The following is a 27266-nucleotide window of genomic DNA, read 5'->3' as shown; positions in this document are numbered from 1 at the left end:
TTTTTTTTATAGCATGGGAAAAGTTATTCGTGGTTGGAAGGTGCCTCTAGTGAGGCAAGCGAGGATAAAGTTTTATCCTCGCCAACGTTCACTTCTGCCTGGTCGAAGGCGCCTTCCATAAGGCTGGGAGGCGCCTTCGTACTGTTCATCGAAGGCGTCTTCCAGCTATGGAAGGCGTCTTCCACAGTGAGGCGCGGAGGCGCCTTCAATTCCCTTTGAAGGCACCTCTAGCAGTATTTCCACCCTCCGTTCGCTCTTCTACTGCTCCAATCGCCTGGGTGATCGCGACCAACCGAAATAGGACTCACCCGAACCCAATTTTCAGCCTTCTCCTCGAGCAGGCTTCCGTTCCGACTTCTCGTCCCTCGGACCGCCAAACACGTCCTTCTCATCCGCTGGTATACTCTTCCGCAGCTCTTCGTCCCGCAAACGCACCGAGCCCGTCGGCTCTCTTCCGTGCTGTCTTTCTCGCTAGCTGCGTCTTCCACTCGATTTCCTGTGCTCCTAAACTCCTGCACACTTAGACACAGGGTTAAATACCAACAGAACCTAACCTGACTTGGTTGATCACGTCAAAACTACCATGGGTTACCAATAATCTCTCCTTTTTTGATATGATCAAACCCAAGTTAAGTTAGGGTAATTAAAAAATTTCTAATTTTTTTTAAGGAAGAAAATTTTTATAAGTAAAATTTGCTAGAAAAATTTTACAAAAAAAGTTTTTAGTAAATTTTTTTAAAAAATTTGCAAGTACCCTCTAGACTTGTTCTTCTTCTCTACTTCCTCTTTTGAACACATTAAAAATGAGGTTTATTTAAAAATCTAAGAGTAAAAATAATAAAATTAGTGAAAAGATTTCTAACTGTTCTTAAAAAGATAAGAATTAATTTAAATAATATTTAATTAATTTTTAACAAAAAATTAAAATATTTTTATAACTTCTAAATTCTTAACCGTTAGTTAATTAAATACTTATTTCAATAATTGGCTTCCAGGCTGTGACGAAACACTAGACTTTCTTAGATATTAGAACAACAACCATTTTCTAGACAAAACCTCTTAAAGAAATTTAATATTTAATTTATTCTAAAAGTCATAATTTAAAAATATTTAATCCAAATATGATTTTGGAACCCAATATAGGTTCCTTCCTACTGGGTTAATTAAAAATTTCTTAGGTACATATTTCTTTAAAATTTTCCTAATTTGTCCCATATGATATTTAAGGTACCAATTCAATCCAGTATATTTTCTAATATGTTGAATATTTGAGCATGTGTGATTTTTCAAAGTTTCTATTTCTTTTTACAAGTTTTCATTTTCAACTTTTATTTTATCATAGTCTTCTAATTGACATGATTTAGCTAGAGTTGACTTTAAGTCTTTATTTTTTTTTTTTTCTAATTTACAACAATTCTTTATTATTGATTTAACAAATTGAAATAATTTGTCAGGAGGAAGAGATCGTACCTGACTTAATTTGTCGATCCCGTGATCCGAAGCTCCCCTTGAAGTACTGCTTTCTTCCGATGTCGCTCCCCCTTCATCGATGCTTTGATGCTCATTTCGGATGAGCTTGCTTCATCTCCTTCTTCATGGTGACTTGCCACTAGCGCAAGTCCGGCCATGACTTCAATTTCTGATTTGGATGACGTTTCGTCCCACGACGCATTTTTTTGTACTTGTTCGCTTGGGTCGGATTCTTGTTCTTACTCTTGTCCTTGTCTTTCAATTTAGGGCAGTTATCTTTCACATGCCCTTTTTCATTGTAGTGGTAGCATCTTATCATTCTTTTTCTACCTTATACTTGATTAAATCTTTTAGTTTTAAATAACTTTTTAAATTTACATATCATCAGTGCTGTTTCATTATCGTCGAGAGAAGATTCTGAATCTTGTTTGTCTGCCTTTGCTTTAAGGCAATGTTATGCTTCTTCTTTGGACTTGCACATTTTGTTTCATGTACTTCAAAAGTTGAAAATAATTCTTCTAAAATAGTTGAAACTAGATCCTTAGATATATAATAAGTATCTACTAATGATGTTCATTCAGTATTTCTAGGAAATGTATTAAGAGCGTACCTTAGCGAATCTCGGTTAATTACCTTTTCTTCGAGATTCGTGAGTCCAGTGATGAGCTCCTTGATCCTTGAGTGAAGGTGTGCAACAGTTTCACCTTCTCCGAGGTTCCTTCGTGTAGTTCCAGGAATTTTTCCCAGAGCTCCTTCACAGATTGGTAGGCTCCGATTCAGTTGACTTTTTGTGGTGGTAAGATGCTCAGTAGATGGAACTCTGCTTTGCTGTTTGCCATGAAATCGACCTGCTGTTTTTTGGTCCAATGGTATTTTTCTTTACCTTCGGGTGCTACAAAACCAAATTTCATTATTAAAAACAAATCAAAATCAGTTTTGAAAAATACCTCCATCTTTTTCTTCCAGTTGGCAAATTTCCCCTCAAATTTTGGTGGATGGATGTTTGATCCAGCCATCTCGCGTGCTTTGTTCAGCGGTTAGTCCTCCTGAAGTTGTTGGGCTCTGATACCACTTGATGGCCCAGGTAGGCCGGAAGGAGGGGAGAGAATAGCCCTGCAATAAAAAATGAACCTTTCTTGAACTTTTAACTCAGATTAGTAGTAAAAAGTATAGACTAAATGAAAAAAAAAAAAACGAGGCCAAAAGAGTTAGTTAGTTACAACTGGGGAGGTTGTTAATCTAAGGCAAGTAAATGCACTAAAGATCTTCTTCTCTGAAAGTGGAGAAGCCTCTTACACTCGTTGGAAGCTCAGAAAGTAATTAGCAAATGAATATAGTAGTTGCTCTACAATTTCCTAGGTCCAGGGGTCTTTTTATAGTCCTTGGGAAAAATTATCCATGGTTGGAAGGTGCCTTCCATAGGGCTGGAAGGCGCCTCCAGTGAGGCAAGCGAGGTAAAGTTTTATCCTCACCAACGTTCACTTTTAGTTGGTTGAAGGTGCCTTCCATAAGGCTGGGAGGCGCCTTCGTACTGTTCATCGAAGGTGCCTTCCACAGTGAGGCGCGGAGGCGCCGGGCATACGCCTTTAATTCCCTTTAAAGGTGTCTCCAGCAGTATTTCCAGTCTCCTTTTGCTTTTCTACTGCTCCAATCACCTGGGTGATTGTGACCAACTGAAATAGGGCTCACCCGAACCCAATTTCCAGCCTTCTCCTCGAGCAGGCTTCCACTCTAGCTTCTTGTCCCTCGGATTGCTGTGTGCATCCTTCTAGTCCGCCGATGTACTCTTCCGCAGCTCCTCGTCCCTCAGATGCACCGAGCCCGTCGGCTCTCTTCCGTACCGTCTTTCTCGCTAGCCACGTCTTCCGCTCGACTTCCTGTGTTCCTAAGCTCCTACACACTTAAACACAGGGTTAAACACTAACAGGACCTAACCTGACTTGGTTGATCACATCAAAACTGCCACGAGGTACCAACACCATGTACTCCGACTCTATAGTAAATAATGCAATAATAGATTGTATAAAAAAATTCCAACAGATAGGTCTTCTCAGCAACTAAAGGATCTTCCTATTGTCTACTACATAATGTCATAATCAATTGTATTTCTCAAGTATCTAAAAATTCACTTCACTACATCCCAATGTGGTCGATCAAGATTTGATAGAAACTTGCTCACCATACCAACTACTCGTGTCAAATCTGATCTCATGCAAACCATGACATACATCAGACAACCAATTGCACTGGAATAACAAACCTTTGACATCTCTTGGATCTTCTCATCCATCTTTGGACACTGTATATGGGGGTGTGCTCACTAACTTTGCATTTTTCATGTTGAACCTGTTGGTGCGGGTAGCACTAACGGTCTAACTCAGGTTTTGATGAATGATAAATCAGGTTAAGTTAGTTTGTTGTTGTCTAACACTTTGATCGAGTGTACAGGAGAAGTCCAGACAGGTCGACGGGCTGACCGGATGTCTGGCACGAAGCCCAGCTAGGTCGACGGACTGACCAGATAGCTGGCACGAAGTCCAAGCGGGTCGACGGGCTGACCGAACGCTTAGGCACGAAGTCCAGCTAGGTCGACAGGCTGACCGGATAGCTGGCACGAAGTCCAGACGGGTCGACGGGCTGACCGGACGTCTGGCGGGTAAGTAAGGTAAGTCACTGGAGGGGAGTGACTGCGAGGACGCGTTCCTGGGAAGGGAACATTAGGCGTCGATCCGGCTTAGATCCATTTCGGATATCTAAGTCGAGATCGTGACTAGATTCCGGTCTCGAAAAGACGGAATCTAAGTCATACTCTTTTCTATTAAATCATATTACTTTGTTGAACTTTAATTGTGCTAACAATCTATTTTACAGGATATATATATTTGCCTCGGACTAACTCTATTTTGCAGGAGAAGAAATTTCTGGAAATAGGAGGTCCGGGCGCCCGGAAGGGATCCGGGCGCTCGGAGGTCCAGGCGCCCGGAAGCAAATATTATCCATGTCGAGTCGTCACCACGTGGAGTTCGCTGATTAGACTTATCACGTCGCACCAGGGCGCCCGGAAGGGATCCAGGCGCCCGGAGCAGCATATAAAAGAAGCCCCAGGGGTGGAGCTTCAACATAATTCAGAACTCTTAGATTGCTTGCTCTGCTGCTCTGCGCTCCAACGCCGCTAACGAAGCTCCGACAACGCGCTCTTGTCCTTATAGTTTTCCTTCTGTCGGTATAACTTTGTTTTACTTTTTATTAGCATCTCTTGTACTGTCTTTGTAATTATTATTTCGAATTGCTAGTAAATTGCCCAACGAAAGTATTCACGGAGTACGGGCCTTCGAGTAGGAGTCGTCACAGGCTCCGAACGAAGTAAAAACACCGTGTTCATTTGTCTATTGTTTTTAATTCCGCCGCGCTTACACTCGTTATTTTTCAAATCGATATTCACCCCCCCTCTATCGAACTCTCACGATCCAACAAGTGGTCTCAGAGCAGGTACCGCTCTGATTTGGTGCAACCACCAATCAGACAGGGGGTGAAATATTAACTTTTATTTTTTGATTTTCAGTTTTACGCTTAATTCCAATCTGGTATTATTACCTGTTTTGAAAAAAATTTTCGTTGCAATTAAATCTAAATTGGTGCAACACCAATTTAGATACTTCTATTATTTTTTCCCGCACTGCTAATAGACCAAGTCTTGGGATATTTTTTTTTTGTCGTTGTTTACTTGTGTGCAGGATGTCTCAACTAGAAGGCTTCAGCACAATACGTCTTCCCCTATTCAACGGGGATGACTTCTCGTACTGGAAGAAAAGAATGGAGGTGTACCTGTAACGACCCGCCTCCTACTGATACTAGGCTGCGAGGCCGGACCGTCACATTATGCTGTTGCTAAACTATTCTTAATGTGCGGAAAACTGATCTAATTTAAAATTTCTTTATGCTAATGCAATTTCTTTGTTCTACATGTACTAAGGGATGGGATCTAAGGTATACATGACATATCTTTCATTCCCCATGGTCAAGGAGCTGCAGCTAAAGGTTTCTAGTCAAAATCCAGCTTCCCGATCGATTGAGCTTATCACTCAATCGATTGGAGCTATTGGATCGATCCACTGATCGATTCATCTTGCTACTGTGCACGGAGGTCCCGTCTGGATCGATCGGTTGATCGATCCAGTCTGGCCAATCGATCCAGTGATCGATTCCAGAGCTCTCTGTTCGCGACAGAACGCTACCGGATCGATCGACTGATCGATCCAGGAGCTTACTGTTCGCGGAACAAGCTGCCCAATCAATCAGCTGATCGATTGAGGAGCCTCCAATCGATCGAGGAGCCTCCAATCGATCGGCTGATCGATTTGGGTTTCTGATTTCGTATCAGAAGTCTGATTTCAGCACTGTTTCGTGCTCAAATCACATATATCAACTCTATAAGCAAAAACAAAGCTACTAGACCTATCATTACTCATGGCTAGCTAACTAAGATCATGACAATCAGTAATCTAAGCATAACTATCGCAATTCATGACACTTAATTAACTAAAAGTGCAGAAAAGTAACACTACAAGAAATACTAAGTTCTTAAGTTACTAGTTTCTCCAAAGATCTTTATTCCAAGTTTCTATCCACACACATCTTCATTGCATTGCCCTCCAGCCTCCGCTAATCCAACCTTCCTTTACCTTTATTTGCAGTATAAGGAAAAGAAGTATCTATAAGCTTGGGAGCTTAGTAAGAAACCATCTACCTCACAAAACATGTATACGATGCAATTTATGCTTTTAAAACATGTTATTTGAAATATATACTGAACATGTTAGAGCATGTCATGACATACTATCATACAAAACATAGAAATCAAAAGCTGATCATGGCAATATCTTCTAGTATCAACAAGATAGAACTAAACCGATACAATAGCTAACTAAACTAATGCTAAGCTGATACAAATTATGAACTGTAATCACATAACTAAATTGTGAAGCTTTGAAAAACTATTTATCATAAATAGATGAAAATACTAATCATGCTGCTGATGGGTGCGCGCATCCCTAACTAGACCCGAGGTAGTAAATCCCGAATCTAGTAGGGTTTACTAGGTTATCTAAACCTAGAGACGACTATGGGAGCCCAACCCAAGGACATCTAGTCTAGTACAGTGCCACTGATAAAAATAAAATACTGGATCATAAGCTAATTAATTTATCTTGCTTTTACTAGGTTATCTGAACCTAGAGCTAGGTTATCTGAACCTAGAGGCGACTATGGGAGCCCACCCATTGGACCGTAGTCCCATATAAGCTGAAGCAAGACTAAATATGCTATTTTAAATGCTTCTACTGCATTTACTGAGCTATTAAAATGCCTACTGTAGCATTTTACTGAGCTAAACATTTTATCAAACACTTGGTGTGCACTAGAACACACCTTACGTACTGAAAATCTGCATACGACTAAAATAATGCATAAAAACATACGAATAGCTACTTATACACTACAACAAAAACTGCAAACGACAACGGATATTATCCGTTGTCGTAGGGTCAAAAAACCGTTGTAACTGTTAGCTAGAGCCCTAGAGCCAATCATTTGATGATTGTATTTTAGACTTGTTGTATCATATTCTATATAAATAAAGGCATTTGGTTTTTGGTTATTATACTTACTTGTATTGGTGCCAAATAAATTAAGTATAATAACGTCCTTGAGTAGACGATTCTCACCTATATCAATCGGTTAGTTGAACCGATAGTGAGATGATATAGGGAACACTACTCTTAATCATTCCTAGTCGAGTATTAACATTCAGGGACAATGTTAATGCAATAAGACTAGCATGTAGGTCAACTCGATGACTTGATCTCACAAGTCATGGATATAGAGATATCAGGTTGACACATGGGTATGCATTAGAGAATGTATACTGAATGACCCGCCATGAGAAAGTATCATGGATCGTTATATGAGTGTCATATACTTTCTCATGTGGCTATTAGTATGACTACTAGTCCTTAGACCTGAAGTCACCATGGTTCCATACATAAGGAGTTATGTACTTTGGTTTCGTCACCCGTAACTGGGTGGACCATAAAGGCGATTACTGGGTATGTAACAAATTATGCGGAGGGATGTGAGTGATGTAGATGGGATCTATCCCTCCTATATGACGGGAGAGACATCGGTATTCTTGATAGAGTGAGACCACGAAGTGCATGTCATGCCCAAATGAGTCAATATAGGATATTGAGCTCATTTGATTGAGTGAGTCTACTTGGAGTTCAAGATTTAGATTGATTAGAGGATGACACGGTCTATGCCTCACATTGATCAATCTAGATGTCTAGGATAGAAGGACACTTGTCATATATTGTGAGGAGTCACAATTAGTAGTTACAAGGTGATGTTGGATCTCAACATTCTTGTAACTTGGGTAGTAATGATGTATTGCTAGATACCGCTCATTACTTATGTTTCTAAATGAGTTTAGGGGCATTGCCAACGTTACAAGAACCTATTGGGTCACACACAAAGAACAAGTAGATGGAGATTAGGTTCATATGATGAACCAAGAGGATTAGATTCATTTGATGAATCAAATTGGATTAAGAGTAATCCTAATTGGGCTAATTGAGTTGGACTCAAGTTGATTCATGTGTTCAATGAGTCTAATTTAGATTATGACTCATTGAATCAATTTAATTAAATGAATTAGATTCGTTATATTAAATTGGCTTGAATTAAATGGTTGGATTAGATCAACCATGAGAGAGATTAAGTCAAGTTTGACTTGACTTGAGAGGAAGATGAAGAGTCAAGTTTGACTTGACTTTATGCCACCTCATTGGTGAGTTGGCATTAAGTGGACCAATGATGATGCTCCACATCATTATGGTTACTTAAGTGAAGTGCCACTTCATGGGAGTTACCAAGAATTGTGACTCTTGGTATCCCATGGAGGTTACAAACCACTTAATTAGATGAAAAGAGTTTCATTTTGCAAGTGTAACTCTCATTCAAGTGATCTTCCTCCTCCTAAGCTCTCTTCTTGCTCCTTCTCTTCTCTTGGTCGTGGGTTTCAAGCTAGGGAGAAGAAAGGAGAGTGAATCTAATCCAAGAAGAAAGGTTAGTGAAAGTCACATAGAGATTTTAGAGGAGTGTGTTCTCTTCTTTTCCTTACTTCTTCTTCCAATCCTACCCGAGAGCCCTAGAGAGTGCTAGCACACTTGTGGTGCTCTCTTCTCCATCCTTGAGTGTTAGAGAACACTTCTTGTTCGTGTGGATATCACTAGAGAGCTGTCTACGTTGACAACTTCGACGAGCGGGATTTGCGAGGGCACGCTTCAAAGGTATAAAATGTTTTTCCTTTGTAGATCTACTGTAGATCATAGTTTGAAACTCGTTGTCACGCCCCAGAGGAGTCTCTGTCCGAAGAAATTTCGACAGCATCTCCCCTGTACGGCGGACAATATGAAACTTTCTACATATCACATATACATCAGCCACAGGCGGCTGGAATGATAACAAAAAAAATAAAGACAAACACCACACAGTTAATAACGATATCCAGCCTCTGGCTGTCACAACCACGCAGTTAATAACAGTAATTAATAACAATAGGACTCTGACTCGAAATCCACCCTACTCCACTACACTCGTAAAGCTCAAATCCAACGAACTCACCTCTTCTGCCGTCCAGGCAGGCACGTAGTAGAATGAAATCCAATATCATATCAAAAATCCATTAAAAGGTTTCACTCCATACAATATCCATAGGAAAAATCCAAAGACAATACTGAAACAAAGTCTGATATAGAAAAAGACCAAAATAAAACAAATAACGAACTAATAGAGAACTAGCTCTACGTGCAGATGGGGGGCCAGCGACTGGAACTGCTCCGGACAGCCTCAACCTGAAAATATCAACAATGGAGGCGGGGTGAGTCCAACACTCAGCAGGTACAACTGATATACATAATAAAACAAATAACAGATAACACTAATCATGCGTACAAATACGAGAAGGAATAAATGCAATGAAATGAAATCGGGAGATAACTGTATTAACCGGAATCAAGGTACAAAGGTAGCAGGTCGTTAGACCGAAGAAAATCATAATCCAGTATGCATGTCAATCAAATGCATCCATACAAATGCGACATATAAGTGCAACAATCACAAACAATAAAATGCAATAAATGCATATGGTGACTGCACTCGGACATCATCGCTCCCGGTGGATCGAGTGGACGGAATCTTGTCGAGTACTCGTCCTCCGCCCCAAATCATAAATGGGGAGCTCAATGCTCTCATCTCCCGTACACAATGACGGGGAGGATATCTCTGCCGGCTACCACCTTGAGTCGACCAACGGAGCCAAACAAAGTCCACCATCTGCCGGCTACTACGTTGCTACACTAAATGCCAGCGAGCGGAACTGACTGCCGGCTACCACGCTGAGTCCTCAGACCAACGGAGCCAAACAGCAGAACTGCCACACACCTGTCTGATATACCACTAACTCATGGGTGGTGGTGGTGTGTGCAGTACATGTAACTGGCGATGGGCTCAACCATAGTGGAGCCGACAATCGCACAGCATGCAAACATGATGCATGACACTAAGCATGGCAATCTCATGAATAGCATAGCAAGATCCATACATAAATACAAGGTGTACCACAAGTCAATGTATCAAATGGAAGGTACACAAACAGATAGGGTATCATATAAAACCCTAGGTCCAGAACATGATGTATCATATGGTTGGGTCACTACCGAAAGCATGTATGGTCAGATAAATAATAACATGCAGTGCATAATAAACAAACAACATGTAACAGATCATGTAGTGACCAACCGAATAAAATGGAAACACAATTCTTGCTATATGTTAAACACTTTATTATGCATATCAAAAGACATAAGTCAAAGTACCCGCCTCCGAAAATAGAAAGGTCCGATCTGACTCCGAGATACTCGTCTCGCGTCAAAGTCCTGTGTTAAATCGCACAGTTTAGCTAATTTAATTATAAACAAATAGCTAAACTAATTTCTAATCCACTGACTAGTTTGGGTTAGTTTCATGAACCCCAATCACACAGTTATACAACTTACAAACCTAAATCACCCGATAACCAAATTAATTATGTATCAAGTCGTACCTAGAACATGTGTCAAAAATGTGTCAACTAAATCCATAAACCAAATACTTACCCAAACTCAAGTAGGTGGTCAAGGGTACAATCCGGCCACAGAGGTTTTACAATTGCTTCCTCCCTGTTTCCACTTCCTCTTCTTCAGTGATGGTAGTACAATACAAAATCTACTGCTGGTGGTAGTGAAACCGGCTGCCGGAGGAATGAAGAGGGAAAGACAATGGTGTTGGGCAGCAGATTGGGATCACCAAGAGGCTAGTCTCGGATTGCTTTGCCTCTGTCCACAACCCGGAGAGATAACTAAAGCACAGAGAAAACAAAGCAAAGATTAGGGCAAAGGAGCATCCGAGAAGAATTGGCCGGGAATATTCAAGATGAAAGCAGAGAGGAGAAAAACCAGCACTGCTTGGCGTCGGCGGAGACGCTAGGGCACAGATGACAGCGCCGGCACTGCAGGTTGTCTAGGGCAGAGGCGGTGGAGATGCTCGGCTCGGCGGCGGCACAGCAAATCGGCAGTGAACTCACACCAGGGTAGAGGAAGAAAGGGTGATGCACGGTGATCGGCTCTAGGGCACCGGCGATTGGGGTCGGCGTCGGCTTCTGTGTTCGACGTCGGGTGGCTAGGGCAGGCGATCGGGCGGCGGTGATTTGCGGCGACGGCGCTAGGAACTCCACGGCAAGGCTAGGGCAGAGGATGGATCGCCGGCAATGGCTTGCGCTCGCCGGCGCTTGGGCAGGGCCGGAGAAGAAGAGAAGAGGCTCGGGAGAAGTAACCGCCGGCGGCGGTTAGGGCAAGGAAGAAGAAGGGAGACGGCGTCGGGCTCGGGTGTGAGGAGGGGGAAGAAACGAAGGTTTTAAAGAAATTAAAAAGAAAAAGAAAAAGGAAAAAGGAAAAGAAAAAATAAAACTTTTCCTTATTAAAACTGGATAGCCTAAACAGGCTTTTCCGGACCCCGTTCTTATCCCCGTCAACTCGTCCGTACGAGCTCCGAAAAATTCCCGAAAAATGTCCAAAAATTTCGGAAAATTCCCTTATTAAAAATCGTCATTTTTTCGGTATTTTACACTCGTACTCATAATTTTGTTTTAAATCTTTTCTTCGCACGAGATCCGTTGGCTAGGGTGATTCGGGGTTTCCGCGACGCGAAAATGCGGTTTTCGCGGCCCGAAAAATCTAACAGTGGTATCAGAGCCACGTGCGAAGCGAGTACGAGTTTAGATTCATATTTTTATGAAAAATATAGATCTGTAAACTTTCTATAAATTCATGTTTTTATAGTTTTAATGGGTAATTTTCTCGTAGAAGCGAAGCACAAGTGTTTCGGCACTTGTAGGCTTCGACTACCGAGAAGTTTTTCCAAAAACGGTAATGTTTCGACCCAAAATCTTTTGGGACAGCGGGCTAAGGCGCTCTTGGATCGCTTAGGAGCAACTCGCGATGGTTAGATCGCGGGTAGGGGTACTACCCCTAACCCCGCAAGGGAATTTGCTCCGCGATTGCGCCCGAAATCGCTAATCGGGACTGCCGGGAAAGATTTACTCATAAAATCTGTAAAATTATATAAAAAAAAATTACAGAAAATTATAGAAATATATAATTTTGAATTATATATTAATTTTGTGATAGTCATGGCCCAAACGACCCAAATTGGATTTGGAAATGTGTTGTAATTCATAATACGGCCTGCGTGTCGTTATGTGATGTGCGTGCTGTATTTATTTTATTTTTATTTTATTTTCACGGCCTGCGCGTCGTGCCTTTCTCTTATATTCTGGTTGTAAATTAGATTTAGACTCGAATGTAACTCGAGTTTCAAAATTGTAATGTAATTTTGAAGCGGTGGAAGGTCCACACGAGACGGAGTTACGAGGAGGGCGCGAGCAACACAAGGTGGTCAAAGGAAGAAGCTTGAGAAGCTGTTGACCTTAGGTTGACCATCCGATCTTCTCATTGGCTTGAGAAGATCGTAGTAGGGTCTTGACACAATCACAAAATAATTTAATTAATTGCTTATATGTATGTGATGCATGTTTAATTAAGTAGTTAATTAGTGCCTAGCGATTAGATTAGATCTAAATCGTGCACATGATGCACCCTTCGATTAGATTAGATCTATCGAGTATATGATACGCATCATCGTTTAGATTAGATCTAAATCACGTCAACTCGTAATGCCTACCATGCCGTGATACCTACCACTACCTCGATCGCATGTTGTTGTTGAATCTGCCAAAGCAGAGCAACACATACTATCTTGGTAGAGTACGGAGGGACAATCTTGGTCCCGCCTATCAACGCATGGGTGAGTACAACTCAATTAGATTGAGTATTCCTAGTTAACTCGGTTGGATCAAGTATAACTATAGGCATTCTTCCAACGGTTGGAAAGATAGGTCAAAATCACATATATATTAACTCTCGGGCGTATTAGCCAAAGCTAACTTGAGTTTTAATATAAATGCGGATTTTGATCCTATAAACAAGAGTTGCATAGAGATGTAATTGGTAATCGTTATCTACTGATCATACTAAGTCTTGGGCGTATTAGCCAAAGCTAACTCAAGGGTTAGTATGATGTGGATCTTGTCCCACATAAATTATAGAATTCAGTGGGTGCATCATTTAGTTAAAGGCCTAATTAAATGATTAAGAATATGATACAAATTTCTGCATTTATTTCTGTTGTAGAATTGCCATGACGTCAAACACGAACATCTTCTCTCTGCGTTCTGTCCTTAAGAAGGACAAGCTCAACGGAGCAAATTTCCTGGACTAGTACAGGAATCTGAGAATAGTTCTCACCCAAGAATGTAAATGCGTTGGAGCGGCCCATTCGGAGGCTCCTCCCGCCACCGCCACGTGAGCGGGCGTGATGCTTGAAGCATCAAGATGACGATAGATGTGTCACATCTTATGCTCGCGACCATGAACTCGGAGCTTCGAAGCAACATGATGGGCGCTTACGATATAGTTGAACATCTTTGTCACCTATATCAAGGACAAGCAAGGCAATGGAAGAAGAACTCCAAAGAATACGAAGATCTTAAGAAGAGAGAAATAAGATTTCTACTTGTATACATGTTATAGAAGTCAACCTCTCTATTTCTTCATCGTGGGTATTAGATACCGGATGTGCTTCGCACATTTGTACTAATGTACAAGCGCTGAGGAATAGCAGGGCATTGACGAAGGGTGAGATAGACCTACGAGTAGGCAATGGAGCACGGGTTGCTGCTATTGCTGTAGGAACTTACCATCTATCTCTTCCCTCTGGGCTTGTACTAGAATTAGATGATTGTTGTTATGTGCCTGCCTTGACTAAGAACATAATTTCAGTTTCTTGTTTGGACAAGAAAGGATTTTCGTTTATAATAAAGAACAAATGTCGTTCCGTCTATTTAAACGATATGTTCTATTGTAGTGCACCTCTGATAAACGGACTCTATATTCTAGATCTTGAGAGCCCTATCTATAACATAAATACCAAGAGGTTCATGTCAAATGGCATGAACCAAACCTACCTCTGGCTCTGTCGCTTAGGTCATATAAATGACAAGCGCTTATCCCAGCTCCATAAGGATGGTTTGCTGGACTCATTTGATTTAGAATCATATGAGATATGCGAGTCATGCCTACAAGGCAAGATGACCAAGACTCCCTTTAGTGGGCACAGCGAAAGAGCGACTGATTTGTTAGGACTTATACATAGTGATGTATGTGGCCCTTTCAATGTCGTTGCTAGAGGCGGTTATAGGTACTTCATCACGTTTACTGATGACTTCAGTAGATATGGTTATGTGTACTTGATGACACATAAGTCAGAATCCTTTGAAAAGTTCAAAGAATTCAAGAATGAAGTACAGAACCAGCTTGGCAAGAGTATTAAGATACTTCGATCAGATCGAGGTGGAGAATACCTTAGCCATGAGTTCCGTGACTATCTAGCAGAGTGTGGGATCCTATCCCAACTCACTCCTCCTGGAACACCACAGTGGAATGGTGTATCCGAAAGAAGGAATCGTACCCTATTAGATATGGTACGATCTATGATGAGTCACACAGATCTTCCGACATACTTATGGGGCTATGCTCTAGACACGGCAGCTTTCATTCTCAACCGAGTTCCATCCAAGGCCGTGATAAAGACACTATATATGATATGGACTGGGAGAGATGCCCAGGTGTCTTTCATGAGGATTTGGGGTTGTGAGGCTTACGTTCGACGTCAAGTCTCAAACAAGTTAGGACCCAAATCCGACAAGTGCTATTTTATTGGATATCCCAAGGAAACTAAGAGATATTACTTCTACATTCCCAGTCAGCACAAGGTAGTTGTGGCAAAGACTGGGGTCTTTCTAGAAAGGGACTTTGTTTCTAGAAAGACTAGTGGGAGCACGTTCGATCTTGAAGAAGTTCAAGATGCGAACAATAGCATTGATGCCTCGATGGAAGTTGAACTGGAACCACAAAGTGTTGTGGATGATGTTGTTCCACAAGGAGTTGAGGAACAACAACCAGTTCAAGTAGACACACCTCTTCAAAGGTCTGATAGGGTACATCGTCAGCCTGAGAGATACTCATTTCTCTTGTCTGACCATGATGACGTTGTGCTCATAGAAGATGAACCTACCACCTATCAGGAAGCTGTGATGAGACCAGATTCCGAGAAATGGCTAGAGGTCATGAGATCCGAAATGGAATCCATGTACACCAACCAAGTATAGACTTTGGTTGATCCACCTGAAGGGGTAAAACCCATTGGGTGTAAGTGGGTCTTTAAGAGAAAGACTGACATGGATGGACTTATCTATAAGGGTCGCTTGGTAGCTAAAGGTTTCAAGCAGATTCATGGTATTGACTATGATGAAACCTTTTCTCCAGTAGCGATGTTTAAGTCCATTTGGATCATGCTTGCTATTGTAGCCTACCATGACTATGAGATATGACAGATGGATGTCAAAACCGTGTTTCTGAATGGAAACCTACTCGAGGATGTGTACATGACACAACCTGAGGGTTTTGTAGATTCACAGCATACTAGCAGAGTATGCAAGCTGCATAGGTCTATTTATGGACTAAAGCAAGCTTCTCGGAGTTGGAATCTTCGATTTGATGATGCAATCAAACAGTTTGGTTTCATCAAGAACGAAGATGAACCTTGTGTCTACAAGAAGGTTGTAGGGGACATAGTTGTCTTCCTCATATTGTATGTGGATGATATACTACTCATTGGGAAGGACATCCCTTTGCTTCAGTCTGTCAAGACCTGGATAGGGAGTTGCTTCTCAATGAAGGACTTAGGTGAGGTATCCCGGATTTTAGGGATACAGATCTATAGAGATAGATCTAAGAGATTGCTTGGCCTAAGTCAGAGAACATACATTGACAAGGTACTCCTTCGGTTTGCCATGCAGAACTCCAAGAAGGGATTTCTGCCGATGTCACATGGCGTGAGTCTTTCGAAGACTCAAGGTCCCTCTTCTAGAGAGGAGAGAGACCGCATGGATCAGATCCCTTATGCCTCAGCCATAGGATCGATCATGTACGCCATGCTATGTACTCGACCTGATGTCTCGTATGCTTTGAGCATGACGAGCAAATACCAGTTAGATCTAGGTGAAAGTCACTGGATAGCGGTCAAGAATATTCTTAAGTACTTAAGAAGGACTAAAGAATATTTCTTGATATATGGAGGCAATGATGAGCTAGCTGTAAAGGGTTACAGTGATGCTAGCTTCCAGACCGACCAGGATGACTATAGATCGTAGTCGGGGTTCGTGTTTTGCATTAATGGTGGTGCTGTGAGCTGGAAGAGTTCGAAGTAGGACACAGTAGCTGATTCTACGATAGAGGCCGAGTATATTGCTGCATCAGAGGCAGCAAAGGAGGCAGTTTGGATTCGCAAGTTCATCACTAACTTGTGGTGGTTCCTAGCATTGCTGACCCTATTGAGCTCTATTGTGACAACAATGGAGCTATAGTACAGGCGAAGGAATCTCGCTCACACCAGCGGACCAAACATACACTACGGCGCTTCCATCTCATTCGAGAGATCATCGAGAAAGGAGATGTGAAGATTTGCAGAGTACCTACAGAGGCTAACATCGCAGATCCCTTGACCAAGGTTTTGGCATAGAGGAAGCATGATGGTCACACTAGGTCATTTGGGCTTAGAGCCTACACTGATTGGCACTAGTGCTAGTGGGAGATTGTTAGCTAGAGCCCTAGAGCCAATCATTTGATGATTGTATTTTGAACTTGTTGTATCATATTCTATATAAATAAAGGCATTTGGTTTTTGGTTATTATACTTACTTGTATTGGTGCCAAATAAATTAAGTATAATAACGTCCTTGAGTAGACGGTTCTCACCTATATCAATCGGTTAGTTGAACCGATAGTGAGATGATATAGGGAACACTGCTCTTAATCATTCCTAGTCGAGTATTAACATTCAGGGACAATGTTAATGCAATAAGACTAGCATGTAGGTCAACTCGATGACTTGATCTCACAAGTCATGGATATAGAGATATCAAGTTGACACATGAGTATGCATTAGAGAATGTATACTGAATGACCCGCCATGAGAAAGTATCATGGATCGTTATATGAGTGTCATATACTTTCTCATGTGGCTATTAGTATGACTACTAGTCCTTAGACCTGAAGTCACCATGGTTCCCTACATAAGGAGTTATGTACTTTGGTTTCGTCAAACGTCACCCGTAATTGGGTGGACCATAAAAGCGATTACTGGGTATGTAACAAATTATGCGGAGGGATGTGAGTCATGTAGATGGGATCTATCCCTCCTATATGACGGGAGAGACATCGGTATTCTTGATAGAGTGAGACCACGAAGTGCATGACCATGCCCAAATGAGTCATATAGGATATTGAGCTCATTTGATTTAGTGAGTCTACTTGGAGTTCAAGATTTAGATTGATTAGAGGATGACACGGTCTATGCCTCACATTGATCAATCTAGATGTCTAGGATAGAAGGACACTTGTCATATATTGTGAGGAGTCACAATTAGTAGTCACAAGGTGATGTTGGATCTCAACATTCTTGTAACTTGGGTAGTAATGATGTATTGCTAGATACCGCTCATTACTTATGTTTCTAAATGAGTTTAGGGGCATTGCCAACGTTACAAGAACCTATTGGGTCACACACAAAGAACAAGTGGATGGAGATTAGGTTCATATGATGAACCAAGAGGATTAGATTCATTTGATGAATCAAATTGGATTAAGAGTAATCCTAATTGGGCTAATTGAGTTGGACTCAAGTTGATTCATGTGTTCAATGAGTCTAATTTAGATTATGACTCATTGAATCAATTTAATTAAATGAATTAGATTTATTATATTAAATTGGCTTGAATTAAATGGTTGGATTAGATCAACCATGAGAGATTAAGTCAAGTTTGACTTGACTTGAGAGGAAGATGAAGAGTCAAGTTTGACTTGACTTTATGCCACCTCATTGGTGAGTTGGCATTATGTGGACCAATGATGATGCTCCACATCATCATGGTTACTTAAGTGAAGTGCCACCTCATGGGAGTTACCAAGAGTTGTGACTCTTGGTATCCCATGGAGGTTACAAACCACTTAATTAGATGAAAAGAGTTTCATTTTGCAAGTGTAACTCTCATTCAAGTGATCTTCCTCCTCCTAAGCTCTCTTCTTGCTCCTTCTCTTCTCTTGGTCGTGGGTTTCAAGCTAGGGAGAAGAAAGGAGAGTGAATCTAATCCAAGAAGAAAGGTTAGTGAAAGTCACATAGAGATTTTAGAGGAGTGTGTTCTCTTCTTTTCCTTTCTTCTTCTTCCAATCCTACCCGAGAGCCCTAGAGAGTGCTAACACACTTGTGATGCTCTCTTCTCCATCCTTGAGTGTTAGAGAACACTTCTTGTTCGTGTGGATATCACTAGAGAGTTGTCTACGTTGACAACTTCGAGATCCGGCATACCGTTGGACGAGCGGGATTTCTGAGGACACGCTTCAAAGGTATAAAATGTTTTTCCTTTGTAGATCTACTGTAGATCATAGTTTGAAACTCGTACTTGTATTTCCGAAATTTTTCTTCGCACGGATCCAATGGCTGGGGGGTTTCGGGGTTTCCGCGACGCGAAAAAGGGGTTTTCGCGGCCCGAAAAACCCAACAGTAACTGAGGGTGTTGTAGAATGTATTGCCCTACGACAACGGTTTTGAATCCGTTGTCTTTGTAGACATTTGACAACAGTTTTTATCCGTTGTTGTATATATGCTCAAAATTTAGCTACGAAGGATACGACAACGGTTTAAAACTGTTGTGGTAGCTAATTTCAACAACAGAAATAAACCGTTGTAGTAGACTCTTTTTACAACAGATATAAACTGTTGTGGTAGATAATATTTACTCGTTTTACTTTTTTTTACAACAGTTTTAATATATTTTACAACGGATAAAACCGTTGTCTTTTATCACTTTTTTCAAAAAAAAATCGTTATGGTTTACATAGTTTTTACAACATTTTTAACTGTTGTCTTTAATGTTCATTAATACCAAACAACCAATCTTATTTTACTATAAGCAAACCACCAATACAGAACTAAATATTTACTACATTAAATCCAAAATAAACATCCATATATAATTCATCTTGTAGCCACACATATACAAAAATATACAAAATGAGTTGTTACTCATCAAAATACACATGTTTTCCATTATTGTTCTCCATATACATTAAATCACATGTTTTCCATTTGTTGTTCTCCATATGGCGCGCTTTTAATTTACAAATTAGCAAGGCAAGCTACATCCTAACAAAGCTCACTTCTTGCATCAAAAAAACTCAAGCCTCACGAATTGCCCGACCTGCAAAAGAAAAATTCAACAAAACTTATAAAATTCCATAATTCCAGATCATAGTCTACATGACAACATGAATTCTTGGAAAATAAGCAATACAAGGAAACAGACCATTTTATACTCGAAGTTGCATGTTTGAGGTGGTTATAGTCAAAATCACTATAAATATGATTACCAAAGAATAAGAGCAACTAAAAAACTACTTTTATCCAGTTAGGGAAAAAATAGACAATTGCAAATTTTCCTCCTTCTCTTACGTTTTCAACTAATGACTGGTTTAAAGAGGATTTTTTGCAACTTCATCAAGTTTTACATTGACTCAAACTTATGACTACCCTTAAACATAATCTTTGAGTATCTATTTGTACATGTTGCAGAACTGTTAGCCACTGCTAGAAGAAATGGAGAAACTCTTCCAACTAATGTACTCCATGTGACTCAAGGAGCCTTATCGAAATATGATTCTAATAATAATAATAATAAATCCTCTCTCAATCAGCTGCATTCATGAGTAACATATTGGAAGAGGAATATCAAGGCTGTGTCTGAAAGGAAAAGAACTCTGGTATTCACAAAATATAATTTAACCGTCAGTCCTTGCATAATGCAGAAACAACTAAATAAGCGTCATGTAACATCAAATGTTAGAATGAGGTATTGGACAAAGGTATGTGTATAATTTATTTCATGGAACATCAAATGTAGAAACAGAGTTTTTTTTCCTTCAACCAAACATTTAAAAAAAAATGGAAATTTCCAAAGCATGCCATAACTGCCCAAATCTGCGTTGGATATAGATACTTGGATAATGACACTCAAACAGTGACACTAAGAGTGAACAATCACTAATCCTATTGAACACATGTACAATTTGTAAAAATAGCCATGTCAGAAATTGCGATCATACTCATGTTGAACTATATCAAGTCCAAGTAACATAGACATGGAACAGTTGTAGCACTGACACCATATTCAACCACACAAGCATTATCATACTAGAGATTTGAATGAACATTAGTTATCAAATTTCGTAAACAGTAAGCAGTAGAGTACTAGCCTTGTATGTTAAACTTGTTGAATGTACAATATCTCATAAGAAAGTTTACCTTTAATGTTATCACAATAATCACATCCAGAGAGAATACACAAATCAATGAATTGATCCATAGTGAATCTTAGCTCTTCAAGAACCTGAAAAATAAGGATGAGAATAAATACAGTAATTCAATTAGCAATAAGCAGAATAAATATACCTTTGAAACGTCAAATTCCATCACAGAGATTTTTTTGGAACTAGGATCCATTAAATGATGGAGAAACCTTGGTACCCCAAAAGTTAAAGTATCCATGTTTTCTGAGGCAACCGCAAACACCTAGAGATTGATAACAAACAAATACGTTTAGGATATTAAAGTTAAAAAAATAAAATAGAATGTGTTACATTGCATCATTTTACCTTGTCACTTTTGCAAAGAGTTGTGCATTGAGCTTCTGCTTCACAGGGTGCCTTTAGATCAGAAAGATGAGTTTAGCTTCTAAAACTAGAGATACCAATACTTGTATATTAAGCAATTGCATGCAGCTTTAGGAAATGTTTGCAAGAGAAAGTAAAATTGTGTCATTGTTAGTTCAAATTCTTGTAGCAAGGATAAAGAATTCAATAAGTGAAAGTGGACTAGTTTACCTCAATAGTAGGCACACCCATTAGTCTTAAGAGACGTTTACAATCTTCATTATGTTGCTTGGTTACTTGTGAAAAAACTCTACAGTCATCTACTGGAATCAAATTCTTCAAGAAAGTAATTTGAAAGTTCAAAATATATTTAAAGAAACTCTATGTTACATATGAAGAAAATAGATAATCAGCATGCTAACTTTATGTTGATTGCATCATAATCAATAAGATCCTCATGGTAATTTCCAATAAAATAGCAATATCAAAGATTACCTTGACAGTCCTTTTGCTGCACTTTTCAATTCCCTCCAAATCACCAGTCTGCAAACAACAAATGTAACCAAGACAGCAAAAGAAATTCTAGCACACTAAGGAGTCCTAATAAAGGTACTTGTTATGCACAAGCAATGACCTCAATTGTTGTGTTCAGATCGTTAGTTGCATCTTTCCTCTTTAAATATCTAAAGAATAAAATAAGCTTAAAGATTATCATTATCTTGCAACAAAAAAAAATGGAGGGGGATAATGACAAAACTGTAAAGACTAGCCTTTTGGCAAGTTCTTGTTTCTTCAACTCTGGAGGTTGACCGTCAAATACATATTTGGCATAAAAAAGATGATAATAAAATATGGTGGTTGAATGATAAACAAAATGATATTTAGACATGCAAATGGACTTACACTGGCTCGATACCTGCTTCTAATAATCTGATAGTTTGATTGAACATCCCTTGCAAATGACTTATCGGCCATACAAAATGTCAAGAGTTAGAAGAAGAAATAAAAAAGTCCAACTCATGCATAGATTTTTCAATGAACTCTGCAAATTCTTTCCTAATTCTAGGAAGTCCTCGAGAATCACTATATGCACCTGATTGCTGGAAAGAAAGTTGAGAATCTTATCAGAATGACTAAAACAATATTTACTCATCAACATGAAAAAAATAACAAGGCCTGCAGATGATGTTTTGGGTTTGTTACATATAAAGATACAACTAAAAACTGGAATATGACACAAATGTTATGAAAAGGTCAACATAAAAATTGCTTGGGTTACAAATGCACAAACAAGTACAGAATACATTCCTTTTCCAGATCACCGTTAACAAGAGGAAACAAGTTGCAAAGCAATTTAGCTTGAGAAATAGATTGCATCAAAAAGGAAAAGGTTTAAGTAGACTGCGACTTGAAAATTGTAGGAATATGTGAATACCTAAACCACCCGAATGCAATGAAAGATAATGTTTAGCTCTTGCAATGACATCTGCTGGGAATAAAAGCCCGACATTAGGGTCATCCAATAGAAATGGAGCTTGGCACAATGCTACCACCTGGAGAATAGTATAGGTAAAAAATTACACCATTAAAAAGAGAAATCTAATGGAAAATGTCTCTTTATCTCAGGGAGCACAGAGAAGGAGAAATTGCTCCATGTACAAGGAATTTTTTACTTGTGAAGATGATTTTTTCTCACTGAGTTCATTAAGTCAAGCAATAGAGAAGAATGATCAACACTTTGATACAAGTAGTTTTTAAGAAAGAATAAAGAGAAAATGGAAACCTGACGGGGAAATGTTAATGGCTTCTATCCGAGAGCATGAGGGTTCCCGACATTTGTGAAAATAATCTGCAAACAAAAAAAAAACCAATCTCATGGAAAGTAAGTCCAACTTGTATCTTGTTTCTTAAGAATAAATTGCAAGGGGAGTGCAGTATTATAACCTCAAATTTTAATCTCACAAGTGGCATCCCAACAAGCTAACAATAAAAAGAATCAAAGGCATATGTGCACTTCATATCTTGATACAAGCAATAAAGCAAACATATACAGTGCTAAATAACCCAGGAAGATATCTTCAACCAGATAACAAGAATGGAAAAAAAACAATCAAAGTCAGATCTTTCAGGAATCGAAATAAGAGTCTCTTTCAATAAAATTTATTCTATTTAACTCAAATCATGTTGTGGCACAATCAACGAAAATTGTGTATGAGAAAGCATCATAACCTTCTTCCCCTCCTTCTGCAACTCCGAAGCCCGTAGGTAAAGCTCCCCTTTGACAGCATATGCAACTTTCTTCACATTCTCATTCAGCAACTCGTAGTCCAGCGGCTTCGGCGCCATCCTAATACTAATTAATGATTTAAAATCAGAACTTCTTATCTTAATACTGACTAAACAACAAAAGGAGTATAGAAGAGGTCACATGCTAATTTTATGATGGAAAGCAGATCAAACTTACTTGGACATCAAAGATTTTGCTGCCTTCTCCAGGCATGAAAAAATTAGCCTATTTTGACTGAAACTTGTTGACTCTCTTTGTTAGAAAATGGGCAGTCTTCTTGGAGCATATAATGTAGAAATATGCATCTCCGACTCTGCTGTAGTTCTATAGACATGAACAGAAACAACAATAAACAAGGATGTCATGGCTAAAATCCTGATGCCTTTGTAGTCTGCTATAGACCCTGCAGAAGAAGCTTGCTTACATGCGAAACAGACGTATGTTTTCATGTTCTTCTCTGATCTAAGAAGTCATTAAGAAAAACTAGAGGAACAAATCTCGTGGAAAATGATCGCCATATTCAATTAATGATACGATTAAGACGATTTGGTGAATTATTTTTTTTTTTAAAATGACCCTAATTCGATTGAATCTGAAGCAGAGGAAACCCTAATCGAAGGAAAAAAAAGATCGAGCGCAGACCTGGAACTCGAAGGTGTGGTACAAGCTCATAAACAAGCGGAGGGCACTGGCCTGGAGGAGCATGGGCTGCGGCTTCCCGCCGTCATCCTCCTCGCCTCTTCCCAGCGGTGCGAAGATGTCGTGTGTGTTGCTATATAGGGAAACAGGTTCGAAGAACCCTCTGCCAAGGCCAGACGATGAAGCGACGACTTGCGTCCCGGAGAAGGTGATGAAGACCGCATCGTCGCTCCTGTCAATGACGAAGTTGGCGCTACCTGCATTGGCACGCAGGCAGCGGGTCCAGGCTTGTGCCAGAAGAGGGGAGGATGCAAGGAGCGCACCAAGGACATGGCTCATCTTGAACCTTTAAGAGGCAAAGGTAGACAAATCAAGAGTGAGGGTGAGAATGAGAGAGAGAGGAGAGCACACCGTTGTGGAGGAAGATCCAGTGGTCGACGGGATGGCGTGAAGAGATTGTATGAGGAGAGGGAAAGAAAATTGCCCTAGGTTCGGGAGCGCGAAGGAAAAATACGGCGCCGAAAAGAAAACAACTAGGGAAAGGAGAGGAAAAGCTGTTGCCCTTGGAGGTTGAGGTGCCGTGAGGTTTGGAAGAAGAGAGGTTCGGCGGAATTAGGGTGAGGAGAGGAAAAGCTTCCGTTGAAAACTAATAACTCCTCACTTAATTTTTCCTATTTATATTAAGTGGTTTATTCGGCCAACTAAACCTTAAATATAACTGTTTCCCTCTTCTTTCAGCACACCCCTGCTGGGGCCTCCTGGTTACTAGAGTTATCTATAAGACATAAGGTCTCGTAGGTTTCGGGTTCAATTCCCGCTTAGGTTATTTTACGTTTCTATTTATTTTTGCTACTTCTGCTACTCTAAAAATTTCATAAAAATATCCTAAAATTCCATAAAAATAATAGAATATTTCTAAAAGTCTTTTGAGAATTTTCGGGCGTTACAATCTAAAGACGGACTACGATCAATGGTTCAGCGTCATAAAGGCCTACCGAGCTCCAGTCGACAACTCCGGAAATCCACTAGACCCGGAACAGTGGACTCCGGACATGAGGAAAAAGGCGTCGACGGAAAACAAAGCAATCAACATGCTACACTGCGGTCTAACACGAGAAGAGCTGAACCGGGTCGGACCGCATCAGAATGCTAAAGAATTATGGGACAAACTGATCGAGCTGCACGAAGGAACAAGCGACGCAAAGGTAACAAAAAGAGACTTACTTTAAAATAAAATATTTAATATAAAAATGCAGGAAGGGGAAACGGCAAGTCAACTGCACGCGAGGATCAAGGACATCCTCAACGGACTCCACGCGATAGGCCACCAGATGGAAAACAGAGACTTAATAAGGTATGCACTAAATGCTTTTCCACGTAATAGTTTGTGGGCATCGATCGTAGATGCCTACAAAATTTCCAAAAATTTATCTAAATTAAAGTTAGACGAGCTTTTTTGTGAGTTAGAACTGCATGAACAAACTAATGCTGGAGCCAAGAAAGGTGTTGCTTTATTTGCAGGCTCCTCCAAAGAAAAGAAGAGCAAGTCTGAATCTGAAGAAGATTCCGATCAAGATTCCAAAGACGAAGAATACCTGGTGAACTTGGTAAAAAAAATGTTCACCAGGAGAAAAAGGAGCTTCAGCAAGAAGGACCTTCAAAAGATCAGTTCTCCCGCGGAACAAAAGAACGTGACTTGCTTCGGATGCAACAAAAAGGGGCACTACAAGAACGAATGCCCAAGACTGAAGCTCGACAAACCGAAGCCGACCAAAAAGAAGGCCCTCAAAGCAACGTGGGACGACTCCTCCTCGGATGAATCAGAGGTAGAAGAGCAGAAGCACCAGAGCCACCTCGCGCTGATGGCCCGCGAAGCTGAAATGGAAGACGAATCGGGAGATGAATCGGAAGACGAGTCCGAACCCAAATCGAGCCACGAGTCTGTACTCATTTCCGAAGGCCCGGATGAGGTATATTTCAATTTAAACAAATTTTTTTTAAATTATTTCCTGCTTAAATAGTAAATTGGTTAAAATAGAAAATGAAAACAAATCACTCCTTGAGGAAAATCAAGACCTCAAGGAACAAATCAAAAATTCAAATCCAACTCAAGATCTAACACTTGAGGAGAATTCATCATTAAAATCAGAAACTAATAAGTTAAAAGAAATGATAGAAAAATTCACTACAAGATCAAAAAATCTAGACTTAATCCTGAATAATCAAAAGGCGTGTTATAATAAAACCGGACTCGGATACAAGTCGAACTCAAATAAAACTTTTAAATCATTAATAACTCAATACAAATCAACTAATCAAGCTTAGGTTCCGAAAGCGTGTTTGACCACGCAAGTAGGACTTAATCAATATTATATACCTAAAGAAAAAATATATTATATAAACTCGAATAAACCAAATCAAAAACCAAAATACAAACCTAAATCAAAAAGTTCAAAATTTAAACATTTTAAAACTCAACGAAATATAAATTATCACCAAGTTAATTATAACTATAAAGAAATAGACACAAACCTAAAACGAAAATTTAAATTAAAGGCCAATAATTCAGAGGGAGGCTCCAGAATAGTTGGCACCTCCAAAACTAACTTACTCGACAAGGTAACCCAAATAAACTAACCCGCCAGGGTAATTAGGATTAGTTAAAAAGGGACCCAGTTTAACTTGAATCATGGTACTGGTGAAGTTTTTTGATGATAGTACGTTGGGGAAGCTTGGGCATCGCATGTCTAGAAAGATATGGTTTCAATCTGGTGCATTTGGCCAAGTGGAACCGACCGAAGCTACCTTTAAATGGATCCTAACTAGTTAGACCAAGGTTTAGTACTAAGCTCCGTGGATAGGACTATTCGGAAAACCTCGAAAGGTAGGTTACTTCTAATGACGTCCAAGTGACTCACCAAGCTTAGAAGTTTATCCGAAGAATGTCTATTTGTTGAGACCAAAGCTAAACTTGAATCTAACACAAGTTAAACCAAACTCTATAATTAAATCTAATTCATCTCACAGAATTATAGGATTCTCTGATTGAAAACTTAGATCAGGTGAGATGACTAATGATCAAAATTAAATTTCGAATTAAATTAATTAAATTAAATTTCAAATTAAGTTAATTAAATTAAATTTTGAATTAAATTAGTTAAGTTAAATTTTGAATTAATCAAATTTCGAATTAAATAACTAAAATGAATTACGATTAATTTATTTTTAACTTTAAAAATTAAATTAACTTTAAAAAATTATTTTAAAAATTAAATTAACTTTAGAAAATTATTTTTTTAAAATTAACTTTAAAAATTATTTTAAAAATTAAATTAACTTTAAAAAATTATTTCAAAAATTAAGTTAACTTTAAAAAATTATTTTAAAAATTAAAT

General features: G+C 39.5%; 1 protein-coding gene and 2 long non-coding RNA genes across 3 annotated transcripts; all 3 read right to left on the bottom strand.

Annotated features, from left to right (window-relative positions):
- Positions 1-10409: 10409 nt before the first annotated feature.
- On the bottom strand, positions 10410-11043 carry LOC122028125. Its single transcript, XR_006124650.1, has 3 exons — positions 11022-11043; positions 10683-10924; positions 10410-10463 (listed from the first exon to the last, which is right to left on the bottom strand). It is a non-coding gene; the product is annotated as an uncharacterized LOC122028125 (long non-coding RNA).
- Positions 11044-19475: 8432 nt separating this feature from the next.
- On the bottom strand, positions 19476-21920 carry LOC122026798 (flap endonuclease 1-A-like). The gene is made up of 8 exons (XM_042585512.1): positions 21862-21920; positions 21580-21628; positions 21441-21488; positions 21177-21281; positions 20949-20999; positions 20746-20865; positions 20599-20683; positions 19476-19498 (listed from the first exon to the last, which is right to left on the bottom strand). The coding sequence occupies exons 1-8, from the start codon at positions 21918-21920 to the stop codon at positions 19476-19478; spliced, it is 540 nt and encodes a 179-aa protein (XP_042441446.1).
- A 95-nt stretch (positions 21921-22015) lies between these two features.
- On the bottom strand, positions 22016-23206 carry LOC122028230. The gene is made up of 4 exons (XR_006124679.1): positions 23175-23206; positions 22729-22794; positions 22381-22498; positions 22016-22038 (listed from the first exon to the last, which is right to left on the bottom strand). It is a non-coding gene; the product is annotated as an uncharacterized LOC122028230 (long non-coding RNA).
- Between the last annotated feature and the right edge of the window lie 4060 nt (positions 23207-27266).

The sequence above is a fragment of the Zingiber officinale genome, chromosome 10A, assembly GCF_018446385.1.
Source record: "Zingiber officinale cultivar Zhangliang chromosome 10A, Zo_v1.1, whole genome shotgun sequence".
Taxonomy (NCBI): domain Eukaryota; kingdom Viridiplantae; phylum Streptophyta; class Magnoliopsida; order Zingiberales; family Zingiberaceae; genus Zingiber; species Zingiber officinale.
Note: the sequence above shows the minus strand (reverse complement) of the source record. Positions and strands in the feature narration are given on the sequence as shown.